The sequence below is a fragment of the Henningerozyma blattae genome, chromosome 2, assembly GCF_000315915.1.
Source record: "Henningerozyma blattae CBS 6284 chromosome 2, complete genome".
Classification (NCBI taxonomy): Eukaryota; Fungi; Ascomycota; class Saccharomycetes; order Saccharomycetales; family Saccharomycetaceae; genus Henningerozyma; species Henningerozyma blattae.
In genome coordinates, this window is record NC_020186.1 from 1,207,415 (window position 1) to 1,224,626 (window position 17,212).

Sequence of the window (17,212 nt, forward strand, 5' to 3'; positions counted from 1 at the left end):
AAACTACTAATAAACGAATTAGGTATTTAAAAAAGTCTTTTTCTTTATTTAAATCAAGCTTAATTGCTATTCAAAGTAGGTTTATCAAATTAGGTTTATCAAATTTTCTAGACTTCCTTCCATTCCGTTCTTATTATTAGAAAAAACAGAAAAAAAAGAACGAACAAAATTTCATTTGGTATTCCGAAAAATCTTCCGATCTCCGAAAATATCCGATCAATAGATAGATTTTAAAAATTGCGTCACAAATAGTTTTAAAGATTTTAATATTAATCTTTTATAAAACTTTTTCTGTTCGATTATTGCTGCTATTACTGTAAAAAAGTAAAAGTTATTACATTTAAATATATAATTTCTTGAATATTACTTTAGTAAAAAGTAAAATATGAAGGTTTAAATTTCTTATATTTAAAAATTATACGGGTATAAAAATTACAAAAAAATGATTATAGAATTATGACGTTTTTATCTATATAAGTGAATCTCCAAAACTTCCAGTATTATAATTATTATTATTATTATTATTATTATTATTAGTGGTCGTATTACTATTCATAGTAGAACTCGTCTGTCTACTGTCTGGCTTTTTATTTGGTTGCAAGGCAAAAGAAAATCCTGGTGGGAGTGATGAATTGTTATTTGAACCATATGTATTTGCATTGATGTTATTTTGAGGTTGTAAAATACTGGTATTAGTATTAACCATATTAGTTGTATGCATATGGGTAGAGGTATAGTTATTATTGATGTCTAGATTAGATAATGAAGATCCCGATACTGAATTATACGAAGAATTAGTAGTGGTTCTTCCGAACGAATTGGTAGCTTGTGTATCACGTACAGGTAACTTTGAAGAAAGTGTCTTGACAGTGTCATAGCTCGATGATTTTGAATTGCTTTGAATTAATGGACTTTGTTTGTTTAAGTTCATTGGAGTCATATTGTTTTTAGAGTTATTGCTATTATTTGTTCTTGATGTTAAAATAGATGGTTTATTTGAACGTTGTTTATTTTGTTCTTGTTGCATTCTCATTGAATTCAGAGATTTCGAATTTCCACCTGAAATTGTCCTGGTGGGTTCCATAACGGGGGCATGGATGTTTTTGGCTATTTCTTCTTCTTTATCTATTTTTTTGGTTTCTAATTCTGGCTCTATAATTCTATTAAATGATCTGGCTCCATTATTTGGTTCATTTGTGGTAGTCTTTTGTAATGTTGATAAATGATTATTTTGAATTTCAATAGATAATTTATTAATTACCTTTGTATAGTCGGAATATTGTTTACTATTTAAAGTTTGTGCCATAGAATAATTCCACATTAAAGGCAATAATTGTTCCACTAAAACGTTTTCATCTGTAACCACTGTCGGTATTATTTCAAATAATTGTAGTGATTTACCCAAGATTCTAGCATCTCGACTTTTCATCGATTTGAATAATGGTAAAATATCATCACAGACAATATAATTATCAATTGTTTTCTTTTCAATTAATAAGCTGAAACATGAAACACAAGTGATTTTAACTTTTAAACTTGTTGTTTTAGTAAATAATTTAGAAATTAGCGGTAACAAGAAATTTTTAACAGTCAAAAAATCTAAAGTTTCCAAAATTAATGGCATTCCTGCCAAGATCTTTTCTTGTGGCAACACTGCTGCATCACCATCCATATCTTGTAATACATGAGTTAATAATGGCTTTAAGACTCCCTCTAAGAAATCTTGTTGTTTAATTTTTTCCTTTAAGATGGCCAAGTTATCAATAAATGATATATTTGCATATTTCAATAATACAGGGAAAACAATTTTACTTGAAATTATTGGATAAATACGTTCTTGGAATGATAATTGAGATAACGATGCCCCAATTTTGATGATGATATCAAAATCTACTGATATACAACGTGCATTGGGTGATTTTTCTGCACATAATTGATTAATTAAATTTAACAACACTGATAAAAATTTTCTTTGTAATAAAGAATTGGGGAATTTGGGTAATAATTCAGATAATCCATCTAAAAAGATTAATTTATCTTCGTTACTCTTTGTGGGCAAATCATCCAAGAAATTTAAAGTTCTAATCATTGGATCTTTGAAAAAATCACTATCTAAGAAATCTGTGATACTATCGTAACGTGAATAAAGATCTCTATTCATCAGTTTTGGAATACATTGTCTTAATTTGACAGGTAATTTAGCAAAAACTGTATCCCATGACATGGTACTCACTTTTCTTTCAAATTTGATATATTCATCTTTATATTCAGAAGAAGAGTTTTCTGTATTTAATAAATTTTGACCAGAATATAATAAATATATTAAACAACCTAGGGAGAAAAAATCACTTTTAAAAGACACAGAGTTATCCAATACAATTTCTGGAGCTGTGTAGTTATAATCAATATGCATAAATGCAGGAATTCTTGGATCATATTGTGGTAAGAAATGTTCTGCTTGTTGTGTATCTTTAGGTAATTTGACTAAGAACCCTAACCCGGATAATTTCCAATCTGCATTTTTATTGATAAAGACAGATCTTGGTTGAATATCCATATGGACTGACAAAGCTCTATTTTGTATGAAATCCAATGCATGAACCATTTGATAAATACCTCTATGGATAATAACGTCTTCTTTGACATGACCTTGCAAGAAATTTTGTTCTTCATCAGGATTAGAAAATACAGTTTCTAATGACCCAGTAACATATTCTGTAACAAATAAGAAGTTTTTACTGTGCTCTTCCAAAGGTTCAATTAATGTCAATATATTTGGATGTTTCATTTTCGCTAAATTACTGACTTGATTACGAAGCACTTCATAACCTTCTTCAAGTATATTTTTGTCTGCTGAAGAAGAACGTGATTTAATGATACCATAATTCAATAAATAATTTTCATATTGTTTCTTATCGAACATAAATACTGACACTTTTGGAGGAATAGATGAATTGGAACCAGATTTGGGTCTTGCGGTATATATACTCCATGGTTCTGCAGAAAAAGTAGGGGACGATGAAAATGAATAATTGGCACTTATGCCTGTCTTTGTTGACCAAAACATCATTTCTCGAGAATATTAGATTTTTAAATTTATTTTTTATTTATATATACAGAGATGGTGAAATCGTTGGTATGCTTAGGCCTTTTCTTTTTTTCGATGGGATAATTGATCCTAAATATTTTTATTTTCTTTTAGGAAAAACCAAGCTACGACGTCTCTACACTGATAGTTTCAGTTAATATCTGTGATGATCAATATCTAACCTTGTAAATTGTAAATGTCCAACCCTTAATGTATATATTTCCAAGATATTTTCAATAAGTTAAACTCTAATTTACTGTTTGTTTTCTATTTTCATTAAAACGAAATCTTCCGGAATGAAGAAAATATAAACCGCATTCAATATTCGAACCAAAGATTATAGAGAAATATACAAAATTCTTAAACTCTTAGCAATAACACCACAGAGGGTACAAAATTGGAATTTAGAACACGAAAAAATTTCAGGCCACCATTCACCATATATTTAAACTTTTTTCGGTAATTCACGTAAACGCAATTTTTAAGGATATTTGATGTATAATTATAGAAATAATATTTCGGAATCTTAAGAATAAATATGGGTTAAGTATGTGAAATTTTTTAAAGAGTAATGAAAAATTAAATCAAAATATTTTTTTTATTGCAGTTTTTTTTTTGATAAAAGATTATTTCTATGTATTTATATACTTCTACTATTTATATTTATAAAGCTATCTCAACATCTAATTCAGATTCTCTATATTTAGTATGAGTTCTTTAATACATGCAATAAGAGATTTCATTTCTGTAGAGTCTCTAGACTCAAGGGTTTTACCTAAAGCTGCTTTACATAAAAGACTGGTATCAAGCAGTAGCAGTTCTAGTTCATCTCTAAAGAGTTACAAAAAAGGTAGAAACAATGAAGATATTGGTGAATTAAACCATACAGGGAATTTGAACGTAACTGGTACCAAGCCATTGTGGAATACTTTAGAATTCAAATTCTATTATATAATGTTTCTAATAGTAGTACCTTGGATGATCCTAACTACTATGTCTGCCAGTAATGAAACAAATCAAAATTATTATCGTTTCGAAAGATTGTTATCTCAAGGTTGGTTGTTTGGAAGAAAAGTAGACAACAGTGATGCTCAATATAGATTTTTCAGAGACAACTTAGTCTTGTTAAGTGCATTGGGGATAGCTCATGTTACCATTAAGAGATCTGTTATAACATTCACTAATTTAAGCAAATTAACCTTTGATTTAATATTCGGGTTGATATTTATATTTGCAGCTCATGGTGTTAATTCAATTAGAATATTTCTTCATATGTTTATCTTATTTGGAATTTCTCATATCTTTAGAGGTCAAAAACAATTTGCAACGATATTGTTATGGATTTATGGTGTTGGCTCAATATTTATTAACGCTAAATATAGAACTTATCCATTTAGTAACTTCCTAGGTATTTTATCACCTTTAGATACTGGCTATAAAGGTATTATTGAAAGATGGGATGTTTTTTTCAATTTTACTCTATTGAGACTTTTAAGTTATAATTTAGACTACTTAGAAAGGTGGGATAACATCTTAAAAGATAAAGGTGGGATATTATCCAATGAAATTGAATCCAAGGAAATGCTGGAAAGCAAAGTTGATTATTTAACAGAAAGATCTAGATTAGTAGCACCTTTGAATATTCAAACTTATAACGTCTACAATTATGTAGCTTACTCCATATACACTCCATTATTCATCGCAGGCCCAATAATTACTTTCAATGATTACATTTATCAAACTTTACAAACTTTACCTTCAATTAATAGAAAAAGAATCGTCTCATATGCAATTAAATTAGTAATTGCTATTTTAACCATGGAATTTATCTTACATTTTGCATATGTGGTCGCAGTGTCAAAGACTAAAGCTTGGGAAGGTAACACTCCATTCCAAAATTCCATGATCGGGTTAGTTAATTTAAATATAATTTGGTTAAAATTAATGATTCCATGGAGATTATTCAGATTATGGGCTATGTGTGATCAAATCGATACCCCAGAAAATATGATACGTTGTGTGGATAATAATTATAGTGCTCTAGCCTTCTGGAGAGCTTGGCATAGAAGTTACAATAAATGGGTGATTCGTTACATTTATATCCCATTAGGTGGCTCTAAAAATAGAATTTTATCATCTTTAGCTGTTTTCACATTTGTTGCTATATGGCATGATGTTGAATTAAAATTACTGCTTTGGGGTTGGTTAATTGTCTTATTTTTATTACCAGAAATGTTTGCAACGCAATATTTCGCCAAATATAGAAGTAAACCATGGTATAGACATTTCTGTGCTTTAGGTGCTGTGTTAAATATTTGGTTGATGATGATAGCTAATTTGTTTGGATTCTGTTTAGGTGCGGATGGCACTGCTAAACTTCTACGTGATATGTTTAGTTCCTTATCTGGTTTCGTTTTTTTCATTGCTTCGACAGGATGTTTGTTTATTGCAGTACAAATTATGTTTGAACAAAGAGAAGAAGAAAAGAGAAGAGGTATCAATTTAAAGTGCTGATGCTATTAAAATAGAGTCATTTATTAATGTTTTATGTATTTATTACTATTGTAATTATTTATTTTTTTTTGTTTTTGCACTTTTATTATTAATGAATCCACGTAAAAATTTGTAATATAGATATATATATATATATATATTTAATTCCAAATTAAAGTTATATAATTTTTCATTCTTAACTAAACAAAAAAAAAGAGTATGCAATTGGGTAAAATCTATCAAAAGATCTTAGAATATTAACATAAATAATTGAAGAAATTAAATAAAGATATTCTTTAGTGATATATTATCAATTTTTTTTCTTGTATTCACCGGGAGTTTCGAAGTTCTTTTAGTGACCAAACGCCTCTTTTATTGGCCTTTGCAATTGCCTCATGGTAGCGATAAATATCTTCTTCCCCATCGAATTCAGCTGTGAGTTTACCTTCATATACAATGGCTAATCCTTGTTTCACCATTTCCACACTTACGTTCTTCCAACCACTCCAAGTTAAATACATAACTTTGGATACACAACGATTATATTGATCAACAGAAAGTGGCTTGATATAGACGTATCGATTTAAAATTGTATGACTTAACCATATTAAAGCTTCATCTCCAAATGGCTGTGTTTTATTCCCAAAGTGAGCTCTCTCTGGAGCATCAACACCACATATTCTGACTGATATGGTAGAGAGTCCTCTTTTATTCTTATATGGCACCTCTAGTCCAAGAAAATGTTTCGATGAATATTTACCTCTTTGTTTAATATTTTTATTTGTATTCCAAAAAGCAAATTTGCTAGTTAATGTGTCAGTACTTTTTTTTGTGGTAGTTTTAGAGGAATTTGTTAGGTTTTGTTCATTTTTCATTAATTGAGGAACTGATCTTAACCAACCCCAGCCTCCTAATACACCACCTGGTAAATGGAAAAAATGGAAATTATCGCCATCTCCAACAGATGTAACTTTACCATATAACCATTGTCTCTTGAAAACAGAAGAAGGGATATCAGTTGCCTTTGTATATTGTTTTAAATATTTATTAAAAATAGTATAAGTACCAAATATTGATCCTGTTAAAATTAGAGATAAAACTATAGTTCCATATGCATTGATGCTACTAGAGTAAACTAAGGTATTGCTAGTATTATCCCCCATGATTTTTTAATCTTAGCTTTTATCAAGTGAATTAAATGTATTTATTTTTTTTTATATTTTTCGTTTTCTCTATAAAAGCTTTATTTTTCTAATGTTTCAGGTTTAAAAACGAAACTCAATCATTTAACTAAAAGTTAGGGAAATACTACTACTATCTTGCAAATTTTATAGAAAAAATAATGAATTAAATGCAAATCAAATGATTGAAGTTCATACTTTAGGAAATTATCTTTCAATATTAATTTTTCAAAATAAAGATCAATTCTGAAATAATGAAGTTGAATAAATAATTCTGAAGCAAAAGTAAGTAAAAGTTTGGTGATACGTCATTAATAACTGACATTAGAGGATACTATTTTTTTTTCATTTTATTTCTTTGTTCAAAAAATGCTTCAAATAAAATAGCATGAAAGTGTTTAATCTAGAAATACATACTTTTTCTACCTCAGGTTGATTGTGAATCTCCTAAGAGGATGATTTTATTTCATTTCCCAATGATAATTCGTATAGTTGCAATGTTATTTTTGCTAGGAAGCATGGAATTTGGCCCTTTTCTGCTACCCACACCTCTAATAATTTACTCCAATTTGGCAAGACACTTGACAAATTTGATTTCAAAGAGTTATTAGCTAGATCTATGGCCAAATATTTGTCAGGCTTAAAACATGAATACATTTTCACTTTTTTATTATGTTGAAATTCCAATTTAAACCCAAGAATTGAGCTTACCACATCAATAAATTCTAGAGATTTCTTATTATAAACTTCTTTTAATCTTACAATTTTTCTTTGTGAATCTTGGAAATCTTTCTGAAACTTGTTAATTTCAATCATTCTTGCATCATATGTAGCTTTCGGTATTGAATCAACTATAATGGAATTATTTGTTAATTTTTCCATTAGAATTTTATTTTCTTCTTTTAAAAGATTTAATTGATTACGTTTAATTATTTGATCATTTTCTACAGGATTATTACGTAATTGTAGGATTCGAATCTTAGTTTCTTTAGAATCATTTAATTGTTTATATTTGGTGATTAATTTACTTAGTTTAAGTTTTAAATCTTCAATTGTTTTATTTTTTTCAGCCATAGATAATTGTAATTCATTTAACCTTTTCGAATAATTCAAATTAATATTATCTGACATTCTTCTTTTCTTGGAAGTTCCATTATCTTCCTTGTGAACATTTAATAATTGATCGTTCAATTTTTTCAATTCATTAGTCAAATCTTTTGTTCTATTTTTATAATCATCAGCTAATGTTTTGAATGTATTATTTTCAGTTTTAATATTTGCATTATTTTGATTATTTTGTAATTGGTTTTGTAAATGTTCCAATTCCTCTCGAAGTAATTTACATTCTTCAAAGGATAATAATTTTTGTTGTTCAATTTCATGATTAAGTTTTTTCAAATTAATGATATTTAATTCATAATTTTTTTCCATTTGTAACAATTTATTTCTCTCTTTGGCAAAATCAGAATTCAAATTTATATTATCTATAGAATTAGATTGTAATCGCTCATTTTCAAATAACAATTTATTTACTTGTGCTTGTAAATCATCATTATAATTTAATGCATTGTTTAATTTTGTATTTACAGAAACTAATTCTTCCTCTATTTCATTGGATAAATTTTTCTCATTTTTTAAAGATAGTTTCAAATTTTCAATTTCATTTGATTGTTGTAAATTGATTTTTTCTAATTCTTTAATATATGATTCATGTTCTTGAATAGCATTCCCCCAATATTCTGATTGTAATTGTAATGATGTACTCCCCAGCGTTTGAGTGACCTGTGTTTGATTACTATTTTTAAAGCTTGCTATTATTTCATCTCTTTTAGATAATTCTTGTTGTAAATTAGAGATATGTTTAGTTTGTTTTGTAATTTCATTCTCATAGGTTTGCATCAAATCTTTTGTACCAGCTTGGTCAAGTTTATATGATTCTAATTGATCTTTCAAGTTTTTAATTTTCAAATCATACGAATCTCTTAAATCAGAATTCTCTTTTCTATATTTTTCTAATTGGTCATTAGAAATATCTGAAATTTTTTTTTGTTTTATATCAACTATATCTTCTTCTAAAAATTCCTTTAATTTAGTTGATAATTTTTCAATTTGTTCATTTAATGAAACATTTTTATTAAACAAATCATTAGATTCTGCAATTTTTAAATCAAGATCATTTAAAGTTGACTTGTATTGATATTGTAATTCATTTAGTTGAGTATTCAATTCCATTCTTTCAATATCAAACTCATTCTTAAGAGTATGCAATTGGTATTGTAGATTTTTTGAGCCTTTATTTTCCATATCATTATCATTATTATCATTAATTATGTCATCTTCTGGATGAGGACTTTGTAAAAATGGTGATGATCCTTCATTTTCTGATGGTGCCTCGTTATTATTCATTTAATACTAATACAACCCTTTTTAATTGTAAACAAATATTTATTTGTTATCTAATTGATTCACTTTTTCATCTTTTCCAATAATTCCAAATTTATCTCATCTCTTTTTATGTTATTAAATACGCCAAAACTTTACGCGTCTAAATCGGCCTTATAATGAACCCTAAATGGATATTTCACACCCCTAATTTCCATTATAAAGACCCTCAAAATTTTTAATTTCATACTATTAAAAAAAATATAACCCTAATATTATCCATTTCCAGCCCTTTTTTCCGATCTTGCCCAAAACGTTTGCCAAAATCTCCGAATTGGCCAGAATTTTATAATTCGAAAATTACACAATGAAAGACAGAAACAGATGATCAAGAAATTAGAATATATCTATCTCAAGATAGATTTATTGTAGAATAACATTAAGAATAATTGTGAGAAAGCAAAAAAGATAAAAGAGTTTAAAAGTTTATTTTGTTTCAAGTAGCAGAGGTAAAAGACATTTTTATTTTTTGTTTGATACACTCCTTTAAGATCCCACAGAATCTGGAATTGGTCAAGGATGCTTCAACTACGAAAACATGCATTTAAATTATACAGTACTCTTGAATTCTCGTCATCAAGAGTCTCTGACACTTCAAGATTGGTTAAGTTATTGCCAGTAACAGACTTACCACCAATTACTCCTCCACAATTTGAATCTTCTAAATCTTCGAAATTACAAACTTTAGTTTGGCGTAAACCGTTACAAAATGTGTTTATTACTAAGAAACCTTGGACTCAGACTACCAGAGATGCTATGGTTAAATTGATTGGCCATCTGCATGATAGATATCCACAATTTAATATTATTCTACAACAAGATACTGCAGAAGAAATTTCTCAGGATTTCAAAAAGAGAAAGGGTACTGATGAACCTTATACTCTGTATACTGGTACTAATGAAGAAATCGCAGATAAATCAGACCTATTGGTAACATTGGGTGGTGATGGTACCATTCTACATGGTGTTTCACTTTTCAGTAATAAACAAGTTCCTCCCGTTTTAGCTTTCTCTTTGGGTACATTAGGTTTCTTATTACCTTTTGAATTTCAAGAATTCGAAAATGTGTTTGAAAATGTCATTGGTAGTAAATCTAAATGTCTGCATAGAACTCGTTTAGAATGTTTTGTGGTGCGACAAGGTAGTAATGTCACTGATTTATCTGAAAGAACTTTCCATGCTATGAATGATATTTTCCTCCATAGAGGTGGTTCGCCTCATTTAGCTTATCTAGATGTCTTTGTTGATGGATCTTATTTGACAAGAACCACTACTGATGGTATTATCTTGGCTACACCAACCGGTTCTACAGCTTACTCTTTGTCCGCAGGTGGTTCAATTGTTTCACCGTTAGTTCCATGTATTCTTTTAACACCAATTTGTCCAAGATCTTTATCGTTTAGACCTTTAATCTTACCTCATTCATCTCATATTAAATTGAAAATCAGTTCTAAAGCCAATAGAATGTTTGCTCCAAATGTATTGAAATTATCCGTTGATGGGATCCCCAAGGAGGATTTACAAATCGGTGATGAAATTCATATTGTTAATGAAGTAGGTACGATTTATGTTAATGGTGCCAAATTACCTTCGACTCAAAACAAAGATGAAATTGCAGTACGGAAAAAGATGATTAGAAACTCAGGTGTATATTGTATTGCCAAAACAGAAAACGATTGGTCTAAAGGTGTAAATGAATTATTAGGGTTCAATTCAAGTTTCAGATTCACTAGATTAAGAGAACAAAATATAGCAAATTGTGTAGAATTATCCCATGATGATGTGGAAGTCAAATAGAATGTTTACTTCTCGCTTGTGTTAATTGCTACTTTCTTTATATTCACTATCCATAACGATAAATTTGTATTTACTTACAACGAGTTTTGCATTCTTATCTACTCATTCATCTTTATTAAAACATACATACAGACACATAGACATCTTTAGTATTTATTTTTTGTCCCATATTTTATATTCTAACGATTCTTTTACAATATTATACATTATCTAAAAAAAAATATTTTTAAGATAGTTTCCAAGACAATTGTTCATATATATATAAAAAATAATGTATTAACGATCCTTGCAACGGCTCCCATCCGGGGGCACAAAGGCTTACCCTTAGGTTTGTAAACAAACACGCATGAGCTGTTGCACCCAAGATCTTTAACTTTTTTCTCCAGTCCAAGCTAAAATGGATAATCCAGTAGCACAATCTCTATCGTCATGGGTCAAGAACGCCCCGGAGGGGTTCAACCTCGATGAAATACTGTATGTGTTACGAATGGCTGTGAATTTTGCGTTACTTTTCTAAAAGCAAAATTTAAATTTAAAACAGAAATATTTGATAATCCTTCTATTTTCCAATTCAGAGTCCTTTATATAGAATTGTAATTTTTTAATTACCCGGAGAAAAAAGTTTTTTTCTTCCGAAAAATTTGATATCAAAAATATTCTAAGGGCTGCTTGAAGTGTCATAATATATATATTGTATATATATATAAATCCTAAATATGACGTAAAAGCCACCCAAGTAATGATCAGAATTTTAAATGAGTCTTATCCCGAAATTTCTACAGATCTGTATGCGAGTTCTGCCTTTGATTGACGTAACTTTTTCGATTATTTTGGAGATATCTCATCATATTTTCCTATAAATGGAAAATATCTGTATTTAGCAATAAATAAAAAATTTTCAAACTGTTAATTAACTGCTGTTTCAAAGTAGAATGGTAATGATAATTTTAAAAATTGTTTCAACAATAATTATTGATATAAATTGTTGAGTTTTCCATTACTTTTCTCAAAACTGATAAAAAAACTTGGAGGTTTCACACCAACAGGAAAGATTTAAGGGTACTGTATTACTTAGTATTCTTTATCAAGTAGCTATAATTAATTCTATAATCTTTCTTTCCTAACAACTAATTGTATTTCCTAAAAAATTTGTGTCTATTTTTTTAATTGATGTGATATAACAACTACCTTAAAATTGAAATTTCCTAATTGGGCGATCAATGGATCTTTCTAAAAATGCCGCTTTACCATATAAAAGAGATGAAAAATAGTTACTCTTTTAAGCATTCAATAAGAAAAGGTGATTAAATATTCTCATCAAGATACTACAGTAACATATTAGTAGTTAGAAATGATCTTGGTTGTTTTAAAACAATATGGGAAAACCAATAAACAAAGAGAGGTTTAATTATTTCTCATTATATGCATTTATCTATATGTCTAGGAAGCAATGCCATTTGAAAGGTGGTTTATTATCATCAATTTGAAACATTGAACCACAACCAAAAAAAACTTTTGAAGTTTGATCAATCATTAGACTTGACTAATGATAGCTTTAACCTTAAACTAAATCAAGATGATTTACAATTTTCAAAGATATAAAACTGAAAGATAAATGAATGATTATTGAAATGATTTAATCATATCTTATTTACAATTGTAAAATATAAAAAAAAATCATCAACTAACAAGTTTACTCAACTCAATTAGCCTTTCTTTAAATAATCCTCCCTCTGCTGTCTTTTAAAAAAGAAAAAGAAAATGAAGTTCTCTACTGTTTTATCCCTAGTATCTGTTGCTGCTTCCACTACCCTAGCTGCTCCAGTTGATACTGAAAGTTTGTATGATAACTCTACAACAGTTGATGTTCCCGAAGAAGCTATCTTAGCTTTTGTTGGTTTTGATGGCACTGACGTTGCTTTAACTCCTTTCAGAAACGAAACTCACTCTGGTGTTTTATTTATTAACACTACAATTTATGAATCTGCTTTAGCTTCTGAAGATGGTACTCCTTTAGTTAAGAGAGAAGCAGATGCAGAACCACATTGGTTAAGATTAGGTCGTGGTGAACCATTATACAAGAGAGAAGCTGAAGCTGATGCCGAAGCTGATGCTCACTGGTTGAGATTGGGTCGTGGTGAGCCATTATACAAGAGAGAAGCTGAAGCTGATGCCGAAGCTGATGCTCATTGGTTAAGATTGGGCCGTGGTGAGCCATTATACAAGAGAGAAGCTGAAGCTGATGCCGAAGCTGATGCTCATTGGTTAAGATTGGGCCGTGGTGAGCCATTATACAAGAGAGAAGCTGAAGCTGATGCCGAAGCTGATGCTCATTGGTTAAGATTGGGTCGTGGTGAACCATTATATTAATAAAATAGCACGTCAATCATTCCAACTTTTTAACTTTTTATTACTATTCCATCTCTTTTATTTTTTATTATTACACAGGCCATATATTTTTATTATTACACAGGCCATATATTTTTATTATTTTGAATTATCAACTTACGTATGTCCAATTCGATTGATCCATTTAGTTGAAAATAATTCCCCAAGTTACCCATATTATTGTTCTTTTTTTCCAATCTTTGTCTAGTTGTCTATATCTATATATACCATAATATGTGAATGTTAGTGGCTGCGGTTATATTGCTTTATTTTAAACTCTATAAGGACACTTCAGAATTTAACTTTTGAGTTATCAAAAACATTATAATCATACAGCCTTTTATAATTTATACTCGTTTAAATAAGATTATAAATTTAATGTTCGCCATCCTTCAAAAAAAAAACACATTTGTTAAAAATTTATATATTTCAATTTAAATTTTCAATGATGTCAATCTTGAAACATAGATGCAATTTTGATTTGCTGTTCAACATATGTAACGAAAATTATATTAAGACCTTTCCTTTTCAATTAATTATAACACATGTAATTCTTGAATATATGAAAGTTTAGTTCAACTCTTTTTTCGAACTGATAGTCAATTCAATAAAGGAATCGTGTTGAAAATACTACAAACACTTTATGGGTTAATTAGTTACTGTTTTGTTTAAGTTAAATTATGTATAATTAAATAAAGATATAATAGTATAAGATAATTGTTATTTAAGTATGTACATAAATAGAATTTTGGTGGTGATATGAAATAGGTATGAAAAATTTGGGAATAAAAAGAAAAGGTACAGCAAAAAACAATTATAGATCACAAAGCAAATAGGTAAATAAAAAAAGGAATCATAATCAAATTAAATGTTTTGTAAAGAAATTAATAGATATATGAATATTAACCAAATACGTTGTGGAAAAAATTTTGAAAAAAGGCAAGAAAGGCAGCCCACCACCCCACTGGTGAATCTACTTCAGTATCTGTATTTTCCTCATTTGAAGTGGTAATTGGTTGGTTTTTAAAAGTTTCAGTTGACTTATGCTTTCTCTGTTTGATGGTTGCTTCTCCTGAATCAGAAGTCATTCTTGCACTACTAGAATGAAGGTTAGTAGTATTGGTAGTGGTATTCTGTGAGTTTCTTGGATCAATATTTCTTTCAGTTCCTTGTTGTATTTTGCTTTGTGAATTTGTTTTGCCTTGCATCTTTTTCATTTTTTGTTGGACTTTTACTTTAGATATTTGTTTAGTGTCCTGTTTATCTTTATTTTTCTTTTCGATTTCTAATAATCTCTCTTGTTCAAGATCTTGCTTCTTTTTCAGCTCAGCATCTTGTCTTCTCTTTTCTTCAGCTTCTTGTTTCTTCTTTAACTCAGCCGATTCTCTCTTTTTTTGTTCAATATCTAACAATCTTTTTTGTTCAGTCTCTTTTTTCTTCTTCAGCTCAGCTTCTTTCCTCTTTCTTTCCTCTTCTTGTTTCTTCTTTAGTTCAAGTTCTTTTTTCTTCCTCTCTTCAGCTTCTAATCTCTTCTTCTCCTCCTCTTGTTGTTGCTTCTTTAATTCAGCTTCTTTTCTCTTTCTTTCCTCTTCTTCTTGTTTCTTCTTCAATTCAGCTTCTTCTTGCTTTCTCTTTAACTCAGCTTCTTCTTGTTTTCTCTTTAACTCAGCTTCTTCTTCTTCTTGCTTTCTCTTTAACTCAGCTTCTTCTTGCTTCCTCTTTCTTTCCTCTTCTTCTTGTTTCTTCTTCAATTCAGCTTCTTCTTGCTTTCTCTTTAACTCAGCTTCCTCTTGTTTCCTCTTCAATTCAGCTTCTTCTTCTTCTTGCTTTCTCTTTAACTCAGCTTCTTCTTCTTCTTGCTTTCTCTTTAACTCAGCTTCTTCTTGTTTTCTCTTTAACTCAGCTTCTTTTCTCTTTCTTTCCTCTTCTTCTTGCTTCTTCTTCAATTCAGCTTCTTCTTGCTTTCTCTTTAACTCAGCTTCCTCTTGTTTCCTCTTCAATTCAGCTTCTTCTTCTTCTTGCTTTCTCTTTAACTCAGCTTCTTCTTGCTTTCTCTTTCTTTCCTCTTCTTCTTGTTTCTTCTTCAATTCAGCTTCTTCTTGCTTTCTCTTTAATTCAGCTTCTTCTTCTTCTTGCTTTCTCTTTAACTCAGCTTCTTCTTGCTTTCTCTTTAACTCAGCTTCTTCTTGCTTCCTCTTTCTTTCCTCTTCTTCTTGTTTCTTCTTCAATTCAGCTTCTTCTTGCTTTCTCTTTAATTCAGCTTCTTCTTCTTCTTGCTTTCTCTTTAACTCAGCTTCTTCTTGCTTCTTCTTCAATTCAGCTTCTTCCTGTTTCCGCTTTAATTCAGCTTCTTCCTTCAACTTTTGTTCAAGCTCCAATAATCTTTTTTGTTCAGCTTCTTGCCTATGCTTTTCTTCCTCTTCTTGCTTTTTTTTCAATTCAAGTTCTTTCTTTTTTTTCAATTCAGATTCTTCTTTCACCTTTTGTTCAATTTCCATCAATCTTTTTTGTTCAGCTTCTTGTCTTTTCTTTTCTTCTTCTTCTTGTTTCTTCTTTAATTCAACTTCTTGTTGTCTCCTTAGCTCAGCTTCTTCCTCCAGCTTTTGTTCAAGTTCTAATATTCTTTTTTGTTCAGCTTCTTTTCTCTTCTGTTCTTCTGTATCTTTTTTCTTCTTTAATTCCTTTTTATTCAATTCCTTTTTTTGGTTTCCCTTTTGTTCAGATCCTAGAGCATCCTTTTTCTCATTTTCATTTGTAGACTCTTCGATATCCCCTTTTTTTGGTTCAATCTCCTTAGTAGTAGTTGCTTTATTATTAATATTATTTGTATTAGCAACATCCAATATCTTATCATCACTTTGTCCATCCTTTGAAGATAGTAAAGAGGAATTCCATTCTACATTTGAATCATCTCTTTGTGATGAAGCAACCACAGAATTTCTACCTGATTCACCAGCTTTCAACGAAGGCATTGGGCTCTCTGGAGTCTTGGGAATTAAAAATTCTTTAATAAAAGCAGAGCTTTTAATTATATCAGTCTCAGATTCTTTCAAATCTGTCAACAATTTGACATTATTTTCATTCCCATTATAATCAATTTCCTTGGGGTAATTATCATCAGTAAACCAAGTACCATTATCATCGATGAATTTAAAATGAATCTTGGATGCTTTGGGCTCATTTGTGACAGGATCAATGGGTAATTCTTTTATTTCATATTCCCATCTACCTTTGATTTTTGACCGTTCCATAGGAACAACTATCCAGTCATTAAAATCACCAGCTATTTTCAAAGATTTGAAATCATCGGTAACATGATCGTAGATAATTGTAACCATCATAATGTATATCAATTACAGTTTTAATTTATTAGATTGTTTCTTTTTTTTTAGTTTTTTTAGTAGTTTTTTTGCTTTTTTAAAAAAAAAGAAATGTTTTATTATTTAAATATATAATAGTTTCTCAGCCAGCTCAGAAATATTATATGTAGATCGTAGCGTAAATCTTTTAATAGTCACTATTTATAGTTGATAATGGTTTGAATTCTTATTGAATATTCAACTATCCGAGTAACTCCAACGTTTCAGTAATTGACCAAAAATTCTTTTAACACGAAAATTTTCGAAATTTTTTGTTGTTTTGTACTTTATAACTACTTATTTTGATTTAGTGATGTGTCATTCTCCCTTAGTCATTGTTTGTTTATCCTTTATTTTCATTCAAGCATTCCCAGATTGCCGGTTGTTTTTTCTGCAATTTTCGTCTCTTTTGAGACATAGAGCCGAATTAGTCGCACCCCGTTTTTGGGCAGTTTCGGCGGCTA

At 29.4% G+C, this 17,212-nt stretch overlaps 7 protein-coding genes across 7 annotated transcripts; 3 read left to right on the forward strand and 4 right to left on the reverse strand.

Annotated features, from left to right (window-relative positions):
• Nucleotides 1-469: 469 nt before the first annotated feature.
• SCY1 (Scy1p) lies at nt 470-3,070 on the reverse strand (the record flags this gene model as incomplete). The annotated part of the gene is made up of 1 exon (XM_004178817.1): nt 470-3,070. One exon carries the CDS (start codon nt 3,068-3,070, stop codon nt 470-472), a length of 2,601 nt encoding a protein of 866 aa, XP_004178865.1.
• Nucleotides 3,071-3,796: 726 nt separating this feature from the next.
• On the forward strand, nt 3,797-5,602 carry TBLA0B05140 (membrane-bound O-acyltransferase family protein; the record flags this gene model as incomplete). Its single annotated transcript, XM_004178818.1, has 1 exon — nt 3,797-5,602. One exon carries the CDS (start codon nt 3,797-3,799, stop codon nt 5,600-5,602), a length of 1,806 nt encoding a protein of 601 aa, XP_004178866.1.
• A 308-nt stretch (nt 5,603-5,910) lies between these two features.
• LCL3 (Lcl3p) lies at nt 5,911-6,744 on the reverse strand (the record flags this gene model as incomplete). The annotated part of the gene is made up of 1 exon (XM_004178819.1): nt 5,911-6,744. The coding sequence occupies one exon, from the start codon at nt 6,742-6,744 to the stop codon at nt 5,911-5,913; it is 834 nt and encodes a 277-aa protein (XP_004178867.1).
• Nucleotides 6,745-7,209: 465 nt separating this feature from the next.
• On the reverse strand, nt 7,210-9,168 carry MAD1 (coiled-coil domain-containing protein MAD1; the record flags this gene model as incomplete). Its single annotated transcript, XM_004178820.1, has 1 exon — nt 7,210-9,168. The coding sequence occupies one exon, from the start codon at nt 9,166-9,168 to the stop codon at nt 7,210-7,212; it is 1,959 nt and encodes a 652-aa protein (XP_004178868.1).
• A 555-nt stretch (nt 9,169-9,723) lies between these two features.
• On the forward strand, nt 9,724-11,001 carry POS5 (NADH kinase; the record flags this gene model as incomplete). The annotated part of the gene is made up of 1 exon (XM_004178821.1): nt 9,724-11,001. The coding sequence occupies one exon, from the start codon at nt 9,724-9,726 to the stop codon at nt 10,999-11,001; it is 1,278 nt and encodes a 425-aa protein (XP_004178869.1).
• A 1,761-nt stretch (nt 11,002-12,762) lies between these two features.
• MF(ALPHA)1 (Mf(Alpha)1p) lies at nt 12,763-13,371 on the forward strand (the record flags this gene model as incomplete). The annotated part of the gene is made up of 1 exon (XM_004178822.1): nt 12,763-13,371. The coding sequence occupies one exon, from the start codon at nt 12,763-12,765 to the stop codon at nt 13,369-13,371; it is 609 nt and encodes a 202-aa protein (XP_004178870.1).
• A 920-nt stretch (nt 13,372-14,291) lies between these two features.
• UIP4 (Uip4p) lies at nt 14,292-16,730 on the reverse strand (the record flags this gene model as incomplete). Its single annotated transcript, XM_004178823.1, has 1 exon — nt 14,292-16,730. One exon carries the CDS (start codon nt 16,728-16,730, stop codon nt 14,292-14,294), a length of 2,439 nt encoding a protein of 812 aa, XP_004178871.1.
• Between the last annotated feature and the right edge of the window lie 482 nt (nt 16,731-17,212).